This window comes from Brassica oleracea, chromosome C5 (assembly GCF_000695525.1).
Source record: "Brassica oleracea var. oleracea cultivar TO1000 chromosome C5, BOL, whole genome shotgun sequence".
Taxonomy (NCBI): Eukaryota; Viridiplantae; Streptophyta; class Magnoliopsida; order Brassicales; family Brassicaceae; genus Brassica; species Brassica oleracea.
Genome location: NC_027752.1, coordinates 613,192 through 627,941, shown reverse-complemented (window position 1 = coordinate 627,941; position 14,750 = coordinate 613,192). Strand labels below are relative to the sequence as shown.

The window sequence follows — 14,750 nt, the reverse complement described above, 5'->3', positions numbered from 1 at the left end:
GTCTCAGAAAATAGATTTCAAAGTCAATTGCAAAAATAACCTTTGCATTGACCAGACGACTTCCAGGTAAGTCGTCTACAGCCAGACGGCTTACCTGGGACGACTTACCTGGGAAGTCGTCTGGACGAACAGATCTGGAAAAAACTCGATTTTATACCTTAAATTGGTGAGATAACTTCCTTAGCACACATAAGGCTTCTCCAAGCACACATAATCTCAAACGAAAGTGACCCACCTAGAATCGTTAGCTTCTATGTCTCTATGAACTATAAAAATGTAGAATCAAAATCTTGGGTTTTTTTAGCTGAATGTGGAGAGAAAGTGAGAGAGATGTTGTGTTTAGCTCATAAGAATGGAGAAAGAAGTAGGATAAATCGATTTTGGGAGCATTAAGAGCTTCAAATTGGTTGTTCATGGTGGTTGGGGTATTAATGACAATGACAATCTTGTAATTATTTGAAGATGACGAGGGTGAGAAAGTAACAATGTCATTTTTTAAAAAAAAAATTGATGACATTTTTGTGAATTATATGAACTTGTGGGGTGAATAGGACAAAACTAATTTTCAAAAAAAATAGAGGTTAGTTTAGTGTTTTACTTTGAATTTTAGGTAAATTTTGCAAAAAGCCCTATATCTGATATGTCTTTTTTTTTTTTTGCCAACACTATATCGAATATGTCTCTATCTTCTTTTGTTGTTGTTGAAAGTAGGTCTTTATCTAATATAGTATCATCTAAGCTAAATGCTTGGTGCACTTAATTATGATATATAAACTAGTGGATTATCTTAGCAGAAAGTAGAAAGAATATTCCAACTTTTTGATGTTGTCTTGGTCTCTTGGTAGGTCGAACTAATAATATATAACTGAATTAATGTTTAGATATTATATTAAATCCTATATGTTCATTTGTCTCTCGACGTACCTTCCGTAGTCAAGGAAATGTATCTAGTTAAATCATTAACCAAAAACATAGATAATGATGATAAGGAAACCATATGGTTTTAATTTAAATGTTTTGTATTTGATCCATGTCATATATTTACGTTATCTAGTATTATTTTGAAGCTATCGATGTGTTTCTTATAGAGATGTAAACAGCACCGGTCTTGACTTTGAGAAGGCTGGAAGCAAAATATGAAAAATAGGCTGCCACCACGATTTGAATCTAGGCCCCTTACACAAATGCAATGTTAAGTAAACCATTACACTAAAAACATTTTAATGAAATCAGGGCCATATTTGTTAATAATATGGAAGGCCGGAAGCTAATGCTTCTTTGGCTTCCTCTCAAGGCCGGTACTGGATGTAAACCTTTTGACTATGTAAAAGATTTTAATATCAATGAAATATGCGATCCGTTAGGTCATTACAGGCAAAACTCGAGTTATATATAACATTTGTTGAAATGATCATTGAACCGATTTTTTATTGAATAAATTTAAAACTCACTCCCCCAAAAAATTGACCGGTTGAATAATCATTAACCGAATAAAGATGAATTGAGTGTTTGTAAACAAACCTGGAAAATTTATTTTTATATTTTTTAAATCCTCTATTTTATAACAAAAATGATAACGAATATGATAATCTGCAAATAATCGTGAATTAATATGATAACCTGCAAATTTCCATTTTTTAACCAGGCAATTTCCTTTTTAAACCATACAACTTTCTTTTTCCCCCTCTTTTCCAACGAATTTTGTCCTACGACGATTAATTATTCCGTGTCGCGTTCCTTTTTACTTTTGGACTTCTGATTTTTTTTGTGCATTTATTTGAACCTGTGTGTGTTAAGACTTTGAAAGTTGATATCTTATGATCAACTTGTTTAAAGTTTACATGGTTCACCTAGGCACGTTCAGCCACTAGAGCACATATGTCTTCATTTATACATAAATATAAATGTATGCATGCATGCATAGCCATAGAACCTATCGATTGCTAGAGCTGGTGATATATATTAGTATTTATAATCCGATCTGAAAATTTTACGAGACAACTTTAGATTGCTAGCGCTGGTGATTCAAGACTTACATCAAATGTAACTAACGTAATAATTAGCCCCTGTAATTTTTATAATCTCCAGTACAGTAAATAAAAACCATATCATTTTCACCTAGAAATATGCATGTTCTTTGTAACTTGGGCATAAAGATGTAAATTCTAATTATGGAAATCTGTCACGCGTTATATATAGGTATATGTATATTATATGCAATTATACAACAAAAGAAATATTTTACTTTCTTTTTGAGGTTAAGGAAAACTGAAAAAAGCTTACAAGGCCACCCGAAGATTATATTTTTTTGATCAACTGAATATTATTATTCATAAGCTGAAGTAATTACCCGAAGATTCTAAGTTCTGGTTCTCGTTTTCTGTAAATACTAATATAAATAAAGATATATGTTACAATATTATATAGTTTATCAACAAATGGAGAAGTTTGGTGGGTCGCAATTGGAATGTTAGACATACCCACCTCCGATTCTCCCCTTTTTCGGTGTGACCACGTAATCCCAGTTTAACGTATCTAGCACTCAATATATAACTATATACTCGGTTCAGTACTAATCAGTAATAAATCAGAAAATCTGTAAATGTAATATACCTATTCCAGTAACCTGAACTCATATTTTACAAGGTACGTAAAAGAACTCATAATATATAATGGACGCATTACTTTTTCCTTTATTGACGCATTACTTTTTCCTTTATTGTTAATTTGAAGGTATCTCGCGCTTTTGATATTACTTTGGAGGTATTTCAAACATATAGAATGACCAAATTAATTTTTAAATGAAACTATAGTCCACGAATACTTCATATTTTCAGATATTCAAATGAGATCTAAAACATGGTCATATATGTGTGTGACCACACATGTTTTGTCGACCCAGCACTTTGCATTTGCATCGATATGTTACAAATCAGAACTACTTGAGCGTATATATAGTACACACATTTTTATGTAATATATTAGACACATATATAAGAGTTATATTATATTCAAAAAAATAAAATAAAAATATATAAGAGTTATTAATCATCAGAAGTTTCCTAAAAATGACCAATCAAGTTAGAAAAAGTTAAATGAAACAAGTGAGTGGACATTATAGCGTACCCTTGTTTTATTGGTTAGCTCATAAATTATAAAGATTCTCCTTCTCTCGCTTTTCTGCATTGTCTCCTCTATCTATGACTCTATGCCCACCACACTCACACCGGTCCTCTCATTAGGCAATTCCCAATTCTAGTTAGACGAAGCGTATCAATTATATGTCTACTTAAGTTGTCAATGAATGCTCCTAAACTACTTGTGTTTCGCGCACTCTCTATTATATTAGTCTAATGCTCTATTTTGAATCAACAAAATAAGAATTTAGCGGTAACATTTTTTGTCATTGCGACTGCGAGTTCATTCTCAAATAAATTATCATCGTTTATATTTTTTGAAGGTGAATGAGCTACTGATCAGAGGCGTTATTTAACAAACAAATGTTCAATTACATCACAATTTCGTATTATTATTACTATTATTATTTATAACTGAGCCATTTTATAATAGAATAACTATAAGGCGCGCAGCTCTTGCATGGTTGCATTGCCATTCAATTTATACATTATCCGGATCAAATTAAATTAACTTCAACAAACCCATTGCTATTTATGCCTCTAATGGTTTGTTTCAAGTGATTTTTGATATAAATTTTTGTCAAAATTATTTAATCATCTAATCAAGAGTAATAATATATTTTTCCTAAAAACTAAACGATATACTTTTGCCTTAATACTCGTTGAAAACTTAACAAATGTGTCAGTTAAATCATATTAACTAGCTCCATGCGTAAAAGTTCAAACTTATTCAGCTTTTGCATGCAGCCATTTACATTTTACCAACATGGTATATATCATATATGTAATACGAACAGGAAAGGGAATATTTACATAAAGGTGAATTCAGGATCCAGAAAGTGAAAAGGAGTGAGAAGAACGAATAAAGGATGCCTTGACCTTAACAGCTTTACTGATTTAAAGGTTTAAAACACTCATTCTTGTAGTTTCATTTGAAAAAGGTTATTATTCTTATGGGTTTGTGGATTCGAAGCGGGAAAGAGTAGTCGTATTCGTATAACCTCAAGGGTCGGACAAAAGTATGATTTACTTTACTTCGCGCAGTCAATTAATAGATTAACTTTCTCACATGTTGAGACTTGAGGTTATGAGAGTGAAACTTTGCGGATCGTGTGCCAAAAGGTTATTATAATATAATAGATAAAATCGAATTTAGAACGAGCAATGCTCTTTGCTAAAACATTAGTTGATATATTCAAGAAAGTTTAAGGAATATGGTGTCTGCCAAAACCCTACCTGCAACAATAAGATTTGAGAAATTATTCATACCTTATGGCCCATTAGTCTATTGGTCCATATTCTTTGACAACAATCCTAATTGAACCCATTGGGTCATGAATTTCCTCGGATCTGGTCTTTGATAATGTGTGATCGAGAAAGAAGAAAAGTTCAATACGTTTAGTCTTTTTCATACATATATGCACGCACTCATCAAACCTTTGACCCCTTCAATTTAGAATTTAAACTTACGGAAAATAGTTGTTGCGTTGTGTCTTTCTTCGTGTCAAGAATAGTTCAAACATTTTTAATCACGTTTATTAGACCCAAAAACAACAATTAATTGTGGAAAAAAAACAGAGATGTTCATTATTAAAGAACAGAACGATTTGTTATCTTGTTTCTTTTATCTTGTTTCTTTATATGAATCAATTACTCGTTTATTACAAAACAAGTGGCCGACAACATGTACAATTTTGATTCGACATATCTTTATAAAATCTCATCATTCGGACATTGTTTTCTTTTAATAAGACTCACTCTCATTATCATTAGATTCATAAATAGTTCCCAGGAAAGTTAATCTAACGGTTCATAAAAAGAAAGTTATGTACGATCAGTTCACTGGATCTCTTTCTCTCGCGACCAACCACGAGTAAAGTAAACGCATCAAGTCAAGGCTGTTGCTGATGAGTCTGTGAATTATTTTCCCAAATAGAATGTTTTAAGATTACGTCATCACAATGACGTACGCAAACGTAATCTCGTATAATCTGCTTCATGTCGTTTTATCTGTCCAAAAGCATCATTCGACGCAATGGCAACGTCGGTATCTCCGCGTTCTTTGACTATTATGCCCTTGGTCGCTTGGTCATGAAATCATTTTCTTCCTTTAAAAGAATATCATCAGACCTTTTTGCCATTTAACTCGCTCTCTCCAAGACTAGTTGTCACTTTTTGTAAATGTATCCCAAACTTTTTAATTTACACGATAACCCCTACAGTGTCTTAAAAACCATGAAGAACGAGAAGGACCAAAATGTGGAGACCAAGGAGACGAGCAGGATCGGTGAGAGAGAAAGAGAAGACGAAGATGAAGAAGAGAAGAGGATTGATACGTTCTTTAAGCTCATCAAAAGTTATCAAGAAGCACGGAAACGAAGAAGAGAAGATTTGGCTGAAAATTCAGGAGACGTGAGGAAGAAAACTAACGTCGGAGAGGCATCCGGTGCTGTGGTTCCGGCGTTTCAGCCGGAAGATTTCTCTCAGTGTGGTACGGATGTGAAGCCATTGATGGCTGTATCAGATCACAAGGAAGGGGATGTAAAGGTGAAAGAAGAGGAGGAAGAAGAAGCAAAGGAGGAAGAAGAAGAAGAAAAGGGTTTGGATCTTAATCTTGCATTGTAATAAATTTAATTTTTTTTGAAATATTCACTTTCACTTAGGATTTGGGATTTTGACTAATGAATATTTCAAACGTGTGACCGATCAAAATATAATCAAATCCTTAAATGTAAAATAAGCTAAAAACATTGGTCTAATTCTTCAAACATTATAAACTATTGTCTACTGAATGCACGTTCTTTGTTTCTGAGCATCTTTAATTACATATAAATAAATTAAAATAGACAAGAATCTTGAGAGTGATTGCATGAAAATCAACTCGTGACCTTTCATTGTGATTTCCTCAGATCATGAAACAGACTCTAACACGCAACTCATAATGCTTAAGCTTCAAACTATTTGACTTTGAAACTCAAGAAGAGGTTGGTTCTCTCTCTCTCTCTCTAGAATCTCAGGTTCGTCTCTAACTTGTGATTTCCAAGTCCAGACGAAGTCAATTTTCTTGCATTGCTGAGTCAAGCAGATGGGGACAACATTTGGAAAGCCATTTTCCGGTTTATTCCAAGAAACCGAACCGAGAATAGTGTTTTTCGGCCTCAACTATTCGGGAACATCATCCATACTGCACCAACTCAAAACCGGAGACACCCTTTCTGAAACCAGGGTCCTTCTTACATCATATTGTTTTGCTATATGAATTACAAAAAAAAGAGGATCAATACTTTTAGGATATGATATTGGAAGTTTTGAAAAAAAAACATATAAATACATATCATTATGACTTTGTTATTAAACAAAGAATTACATTAATGCAGAATATTTCGTTATGGAAAAATTACTTTCAACAAGCATCAGGGTTTGTTTTCGTTGTTGATAGCATCTACAGAGAGCGAATCGAAGATGCCAAGAGTTTCATTTACATGGTGATGGATGAGGTAACACAAACATCTTTAGCTAGTTGTATATAATTAATGCCAATGCTTGATTTTAGATACAGGGGAACGCACCAGACAACGCGGCTGTTCTTGTTTATAGCAACATCCATTTGGTTCCTGGTGCCATGTCTGCTTCTGAGATCAGTAACAAACTTGATCTCGCTTCTTGTGAACCAAGAATAAGATTTTTTTTATGAAATTAGATAACCTAGAATCTTACACGAACCTGATCAGAAAAGGATTAGAGATTTTAAAACGTGATTATTTCCTTTTTCCGGATTAGATGTGTATTTTTTAAAGGCGGTTTAGATCATTAAAATAGGAAAAAAATAGGATCAGTAAAACCCTTATATAAGAAGGGTTAATGTATTCTATTTTGTTTCATTCACATATAACACATTCATCAACGCTTTCTCATTCAGCAAGTTTAAGTTTCTCTTCAATCATTCTTCGTGATTTTTCTTGTTCGTTTTATAATGGCGACAAGAACGAGAATCCTCAGCTTAGTGTTTGCGATGATGATGAGCTTCACGGTTCTCTCGGGTTACTGCTCAGCCAAGATCTACAAAGTTGGAGACTCCGAGGGATGGACTGCTAAAGACGATGTCTACTATGCTTGGGCCGAGAGAGACTATAAGGAGTTCCACGTGGGAGATTCACTCGTCTTCGAATACGATCACAACATCAACGACGTGACTCAAGTCTCTGGCGGTTTGGAATACGAGTTCTGCGACCTTTCTTCTCCTAGACCCGTCTACAACACAGGACACGATATCGTGACTCTCACGGAACCAGGTTTTCACTACTTCATCACCTCAAACCAAGAACAATGCGTATTGGGACAGAAGCTCGAAGTTCTCGTCGTCCAAGACCTCCCAAGTCCGGTTCCTCCACCTCCAACACCCAGCAAGATCCTTCCCGTCGGAGAGACGTACAAGGTCGGAGACTCAGAAGGATGGAAAGTTTATGATAGTGACTTCTACAACAAGTGGAGTGAGGAGAAACAATTTTATGTTGGAGATAGTCTGATCTTCGAGTATGCCAATGAAGTCAACGACGTTTATGAGATCAGCGGTGATCTAGAGTTCATGACCTGCGACCCAACGTCTCCTGTGGCCGTGCACAAGACAGGACGCGATCTTGTTAGGCTTACAGAACTGGGAGTTCATTATTTCATAACCTCAAACTCGGGTTCTTGTGAGGCTGGGCTTAAGCTTCGCGTGATGGTGGGACCACAACAGAAAGCTGTTACTTATCCTAAATTTCCCAAGAAGGTGGACTTCTCAGCTGTGGAGCGCCTCAACAACTGGTTAAAGGCTTTTAAACCCCAACATTAACCAGCTTGGAGCTATTGTTGTCTCTTTCTCTTGTCTCGTTTTAGCTTCTTTACTTCTCTTTTACCATCGTTGTATAGTTTCTTTGATTCAAGAAGTATTCAATAAAATTTCATGTTTGATTAAACGTAGCTAAAGCACAAAACTAACATACAAATTGAATAACAATTATACCTTTTATTAAACTCAACAGAAACAAAGCTACGAGTTTCAAGCAAATTAAGTTTACCAACACTACTGCAATTCCTTTTATTAATACTAAGGGAGACTCTCCTTCTTTCATAAGAGTGTGTCATAACATTAGTTGCTCTTAAATAAATAGACACTTTAACTGGTTTCTTGAACTGGAACAGAGCTGTTAGTTGCTGTAGTATTTTCCTCGGACACTTTGAAGAAAGTGTAAGACAATATCAGGTTGTTGATTCCGTCCATTCTTGGGTCAGTCTCAAACTCAGGATCAATGTAGAAGAACACCTGCCAGACAGAGAAAAAAAAAAGGCCTTACTGGGCTCTTGATTTTGCTCAAGGAATATCAAATAGAGCCAAGAAGAAAAGGGTAGTCAACGGCACGTCAATCTGTTCTCCTGGAAGAAGTCGCTGCTCCTCATAGCAAACACATTGTATCTTGTTGAAATAAACTCCTGCCTGAAAAAACCAATAAGAGTATGAGAATCAATGAAAAAGAGAAGTTGATACTTGATAGTCATTCACCGAGGCTAATCTATATAACCTTCATGGGAGTGACATTATATGTGGAGACTCCGAACTTTTGTTTTCAGCAGTGTAAAAAGCGAGCACGCTTTCTCCAGGCTTTACTCTCACCTAAATAAGACATATCAGTTAAAAGCACATACAATAACAAGTCAGACAACACTCTACTTGACTTAAAAAATCTAAACCTCTCTTTGAGTTGGAATGAATTTCCACTGCATCCCATCTGCAACATCAGCATTGAACTGAACCACAATCTTCCTATTTTTGGAGACAGAAGAATAGTAAGCAACTAAGTTGACCATAAACACAGATCATGAATGGTGTTAAGAGAAAGAGAGAGGAATAAACACCTTTCAGTGACGGTACCAGATTCTGAATGCCTAGCAATCTTCTCCTCAACAGTTTGTACTAGTCTAAGGGTTTAATAAATAAAAAAAGAGAATACCAAAAAAATTGAAACAAAGGTAGTTATATAAATAATTAAATATACCTCTTTGCGTTGAACAGTACCTCCATAACCAGTAGCTTGGCAGAACGTTCTATACAATGGCACAACCGCGTAAGTTAGCCCCACCATGCCAAAGACAACGGCGGTGAGGTAATAAAGCATTTTCTTTGATTTGGTTTCTGTTATTGATTGAGTGTAATACTGGCGATGAGCACCACCAAGTATCATCGATGAATGGGAATTCAAATATAAAAAACGAAGATGGGCTTCCCCAAAGCCCAATCTTGCTTCTGAGATGATGTTGATTGCCTTTACAAGCTCCATGGGTGTAATAATAACGAGAGTATTGAGCAAGAGGCATAGTCCTACATAGGAAGTCGCATCAGTGGCTTAATGCTTGTTAAGATCAGAATGTAATTACCTTGATGGGAACTTTCTCTGAGCAATTTTAACAGACGGTTTATCTGCATATCAGGGGTGATTCGTTTACCTTGTAGGCAGCGATGTTCGATGAATGTTGTGTAAATGTGAAGGAATCCGAGTCCCTCTGCATGTCTTCGACCACGACATGGCCGACGAGGAATGGTTCTCAATCGATCGAGACAGTGAAACACGACACTAATCTACACGAACGGCGTTCTTGTGTCGTAGGCGACTAGGAGTGGTTCTTTTTTTTTTTTTTTTGTCACTGAGGAATGGTTCAAACTGGACTTTATTCTTAAATGCCCTACTGCCTTCTCAAAAAAAAAAAATTTGCCCCTCTCACAAAATTGATTTTCTTTGGAGATTAATCTATTATACCCCTATCATTATTCTCATTAGTCATTATTACCTCTCTCTAATTACTAATTATTAAAAAGTTAAATAACGGAAAAAGACAAAATGGGAAGAGATTTACAGAGGGGTAGTTAGAATAATGGTAAGGTAAATAGAATATAATCGTTTTCTTGTGATAGGGGTATAATAGATTAATCTCTGTATCAAACACGTCATATGGACTGAAAGCAAATTAAAAACAAAAAAAATAACAAAAGTCACAAGTCAGTCGGCGACTTGTTCGTCTGGTAAAGAGAGAGTCGGTCCTTTAAAAATTTGGGCTGTTCCCATGTCTTCAGTTGAATTTAATTATAAGTCCATGTTATGGGATGGATATAGCCTAATAAAGGCCCAAAATAGTACAATTTAGTGATTTACTGATTTAGTGGGTGTTAATGCTGTCACTGAATTTTACAAATATTTTTGAAGATCTCTAGCATCATTCTGACATTATATACAGCGAGGTAAGTCAGCCCCACCGTGCCGAAAACAATGGCAGTGAGGTACCCAAATCCTATAGCAGCTAGCCAGCGACTACTATTTTTCATGATAGACACGTACACGGTAATGTTTCAAAAAAAAAAAAAACGCGTACACGGTACAACGTTACAACACACTGATTTTTGTTATAGATTCTACAAGTTAAGTGTTAGAGCATCTACAAGTTATGTTAGAGCATATCCAACCCCACTTCATAATTTACTGCAAAATAGAGTAGAAAATGGAGTTATGAACAAATAAAAAAGTGATTACTCCATTTCCCACTCTATTTTGGAGTAAATTATGGAGTGTGGTTGGAGATGCTCTTAGTTGCTTATTTTGGAGATAAGTCAGATGACGGGTATTATTAGTCCTTGTTTTCAGTTTTTATATATCTATAACTATTGTCAACTTCTTTAGCGGTAAAGGTTTGAATATGGGGCTTAAGGGAAAGGGTGTTACCACCAGTCTACCATCTTTGCCTCTTTGGTTATATATAGACTTAATTACTACCACCGGACAAAAGAAAAAAACAATTGCATATTGATTTATCAGTTGTAAATTAAACGACCAAAAATCTCAGTATTAATTTTCCTTTTTGGTGTAGAACTATGTACATACACATGGTGTCTACTTTTGTATAACAGACCAACAATCATATACTAATATAATTTCTGACAAAAAAATATATAAAAGTTATCCGGTATTAATACTTATGAAGTTTTGAAGAACTCGAGACGAGGGACACCTAAACGGAGGGAGTAGGTTGCTTTTTTATAGTCACCCCATATGAATGAATTATATCGTCGTGGATTTGCTGCCGATAACATTTCAGGTAACGGTGATATCTTTGCATCTAATGGCGGTGCCGCAAAATACATCGCCGACATTCGAGGTTTCCCTGCCGTGTTCGCCAATACCCTGTGCCTCACGCTAGTGAACCTCCCATTCGTCAATGCCTATTATTAACAAAAGATAAGTTAATTTAAGTGTAGGATCTTGGTTTATGATTTTAGTTTAGGAAACAGTTGCATGCGACATATATTAATCTTGTTTTACTACTGAAAGACGATTTGACCAAAATTAATTACTTAAAGAATCTAATTAGTGTTTGATTAAATGGATTTACCTGAAGGCAGTCACCGACCAATACGTAGAAGCATGTAGGGTCAGATGGGACTGGTACCCACAAACCGTCGTGTGAACAAATCTCAAGTCCATCTACGTCGTTGGATCTCAACACCGTCAAGATCTGAGGGTCAGAATGCTCGCCGAAACCTATTTGGCTAACGCCTCTTAGCGCGTACGGTGCAGGTGGATATAGATTCAGCCGCAGGATTGAGTCGCTACGGACGTCTCTGATAAGCTCGCTCACCTCGCTAGATCTCTGGCCCCACAAATTTTCCGCCGTCAGATCAATTATCTCACATGCTAGACCTTTAACTGCGCGTATGTAATCATTCGTGGCCGAACTACAAAAGGAAAAAAAGACGTGGCAGTCAGCTAACACGCTCATGAGATTATGCAGAGGAATGTTCGAAAACGAGGACCCACGATTCTTTTCTTTTTACAACTTGCCATTTCTTTAAATTGACCAAGAGAAATAAATAACAAGTCAAATATTCGATTCATTGACGTTTCGAATCTTGATTCTTTGACGTCTCAAAGTGTTTTTGTGTTCATGCACAATCTTCCATTCATTGACCAAGTCTATTCAATTATTGTGACGTGTTCAGAAAGACTAACTAGGAGTAGTAATATTTACTCTATTTTTATTTTCTATTTAACATTTTTTTGTTATCTGTCAAACATACTTCAACCAATAAAATGCATTCTATTAATATATATAATTAAAAAATATATTTCTTTTAAAATTGACAAAAAAAAAATTCTTATACATTATTTAATATAATGTAACATGAGTACTAACAAGAAATCCATAAATGATATTTAAAAGTGACTCCAACCAAAAAATTGAATTAAGTATATATTAAAAAGGTGGACAATGCCACCAAATTAGAGATAAAAAATTAGAAAAATATTTTAATTCATCAACCATGTCACAGTCAGGGTTGCAAAAGCACTTTCGCATTTTTGATAATTTAATTAGCTTGATTTATGAAAAAATGGCTGTTATCCTAATTGTAATCACATACCAATATACTATGAACCGAGAACTAAATCCAACTGTTGTAGAGTAATGATTACAACAAATTATCAGGTGAACCGGCATTGGATTGGTATGACTTAATTGTATTAATTTAAATATAAACTATATAATATGGGCAACTATAATGACAATAAAGGAGCAAAGACTGATAATAATTGAAAGCCGTGTCTTATGGTCATTATATCCAATAGCCGACATTGCATCTCTTTCTCTCTCTTTTTAGGTAGCTCACAAGTAAATAGTCACATTGTCACGTAATCCATAGTATTAATTTTCAGTTGGGTCAACTTTGATACACACAAATAGGAACAGATAGAATATCAAAAAAAAAAATTTTGTAGACGCAACGAAGACTGGCAGCTTCATAGTTGTTAGTTTACTCATGCATCTTTATGCGACTACACATGAATTCATATATGCTAATCTTTCAATACGTATGGTACAGGTTCAGTCACCAATAAATATACAAAGAAAAAACTTTGTAGCTTTATAATTTAATGTAGTTTGAAGAATCAACCAATAAATTCAAAGAACAAACAAGATTTGTAATACGCACCTGAACTTGAAGGGATTATCATGTGAGATAGTTTCAGATTTATCAGCGACAGACGTCGAGTTTGCGTGGAGAAGAAGATACTCAAGCTCACCCAAATCTCCATTGAACCCGATGTTCTTGCATCCGTAACCGAATGGACTCGCCGGACCGGCTCGTAGCTTCTCAGATTCTGGTTTATTAAAGAACTCTTCACCTTCATGCTCAAATCTCGAGATTATCTCTGGTCTAACTCCATGGTTTATCACCTTAAAAAATCCATCAACCTCGCATGCTTTAACAATCTTCTCCGATAGTTTTGACCGGTCGTGTGTAGTGAAATCAATAACCGGAAAGTTGTATTCCGACGAGGCTTTTGCCTTCTTTCCAGTGGGTGGAAACGGTGTTGAAGAAGGTAAAACCATGTTCTTTTATTTTTCAAACGGAAAACCTTTTAAAATAAAATGTATTAGTACAGAATGAGATCAGGAGATTTTGATTATGAAAGAACAAGAGAAGAGGTCAGTATTATATATAGTGTATGCCTTTATGGGAAGATGAAAGGTAGAGTTTGGATATAATAAAAGTAATTTTATTAGTCTTTTTCGGATTTAATTTTTAATGCTACTGTTTCCATACGGTTGACAACTGGGGGAAATTAAACTAATCGTACATATCGCGTAAGGTGGGCATGTCATCGATGGGGACGGTCGAGTTGAAAAACCAAATTATTGCCACGATAATTAAAGCTTGCCTATTTATGAGATTATTCTTATTTATCTCCCTCAAAATTGATTTATTTTTTGTACGAAGGTGTTATATAAAATTAACCATATAATCAGCTTAATTTTTTTTCCAGGTTAGGTAAACTTGAAATATACTCCCTTTTCATAATATAAATAGTTTTGGTTAAAAGCACGAAGATTAAGAAAATTATTATATTCTTAAAAAATATATTATAATAAATAGGTTAGATATAATTTAACCAACAAAAAAATAAGTTTATTTAATTTTATTGGTCATACTGTATTAAATAAATGTAAAAGTTATCTAGAAATACGAAAACTATTTATATTTTGAAACAAAAACATTTCCCTAACTATTTACAATATGAAACGGAAGGAATATTATTTTGCTCTTTTTATTATTTGTATTATTTGTTTCACAACTTGTTATTATTAAATTCGGGTAGATTGGAATTTGGTGAAAGCAAACTAGTAGATGTCGATGTTTACTTCTTAAAATAATCTAAAGACTGAGCACTTATTGCCTAAAATTACGTGTTTTGTTAGTCATAAGACTCGCGTATATTTAATACTAGTGTTTTCTTATTAAATGCATAACAAAATATCTGTATGAATAAAGCATAAATTATTTTACAAAAAAAAGTATAAATTAGCAGTTGGTGATTAAGATTGACGATAAATATTTGTAGCCCGATCAAAGATGTTTTATATCGATAAGTAAATAAGTTAGGCAGAAGTTAGTAACAATCAATAGTTTTATTCACATGTATCTTGCAAATACCTTCGATCATATTTGTTTTAAAAAAGACCTTCAATCATGGTTGATGTATAAGATTCAAAATTTATCACTCGACACGATAGATAAAATTCTTAAAA

The 14,750-nt window shown here is 34.5% G+C and overlaps 3 protein-coding genes and 1 pseudogene across 4 annotated transcripts; 2 read left to right on the top strand and 2 right to left on the bottom strand.

The window, feature by feature from the left end:
• The first annotated feature begins 5,287 nt into the window (after positions 1-5,287).
• Positions 5,288-5,887, top strand: LOC106293801 (protein NIM1-INTERACTING 1). The gene has a single exon (XM_013729442.1). The coding sequence runs from the start codon at positions 5,319-5,321 to the stop codon at positions 5,760-5,762; it is 444 nt and encodes a 147-aa protein (XP_013584896.1). The 5' UTR covers positions 5,288-5,318; the 3' UTR covers positions 5,763-5,887.
• Positions 5,888-6,555: 668 nt separating this feature from the next.
• Positions 6,556-8,125, top strand: LOC106294686. 2 transcript variants are annotated; one of them, XM_013730306.1, is made up of 2 exons: positions 6,556-6,634; positions 7,122-8,125. In XM_013730306.1, the coding sequence occupies exons 1-2, from the start codon at positions 6,630-6,632 to the stop codon at positions 7,969-7,971; spliced, it is 855 nt and encodes a 284-aa protein (XP_013585760.1). In that variant the 5' UTR covers positions 6,556-6,629; the 3' UTR covers positions 7,972-8,125. The 2 variants fall into 2 exon arrangements, with proteins under 2 accessions (XP_013585760.1, XP_013585759.1); XM_013730305.1 differs by lacking the exon at positions 6,556-6,634 and having other exon boundaries at positions 7,048-8,125.
• A 3-nt stretch (positions 8,126-8,128) lies between these two features.
• Positions 8,129-9,799, bottom strand: LOC106294687 (annotated as a pseudogene).
• Positions 9,800-10,818: 1,019 nt separating this feature from the next.
• Positions 10,819-13,647, bottom strand: LOC106294685 (gibberellin 2-beta-dioxygenase 6). Its single transcript, XM_013730303.1, has 3 exons — positions 13,153-13,647; positions 11,556-11,898; positions 10,819-11,385 (listed from the first exon to the last, which is right to left on the bottom strand). The coding sequence occupies exons 1-3, from the start codon at positions 13,551-13,553 to the stop codon at positions 11,140-11,142; spliced, it is 990 nt and encodes a 329-aa protein (XP_013585757.1). The 5' UTR covers positions 13,554-13,647; the 3' UTR covers positions 10,819-11,139.
• Positions 13,648-14,750: the final 1,103 nt, after the last annotated feature.

Coding starts and splice junctions, on each gene's coding strand:
- LOC106294685 (XM_013730303.1), bottom strand. CDS start 13,553: ATGGTTTTACCTTCTTCAACACCGTTTCCACCCACTGGAAAGAAGGCA. Junction 11,899..13,152: donor GATAATCCCTTCAAGTTCAG/GTGCGTATTACA, acceptor TTCCTTTTGTAG/TTCGGCCACGAATGATTACA. Junction 11,386..11,555: donor TGGTCGGTGACTGCCTTCAG/GTAAATCCATTT, acceptor TGTTAATAATAG/GCATTGACGAATGGGAGGTT.
- LOC106293801 (XM_013729442.1), top strand. CDS start 5,319: ATGTATCCCAAACTTTTTAATTTACACGATAACCCCTACAGTGTCTTA.
- LOC106294686 (XM_013730305.1), top strand. CDS start 7,111: ATGGCGACAAGAACGAGAATCCTCAGCTTAGTGTTTGCGATGATGATG.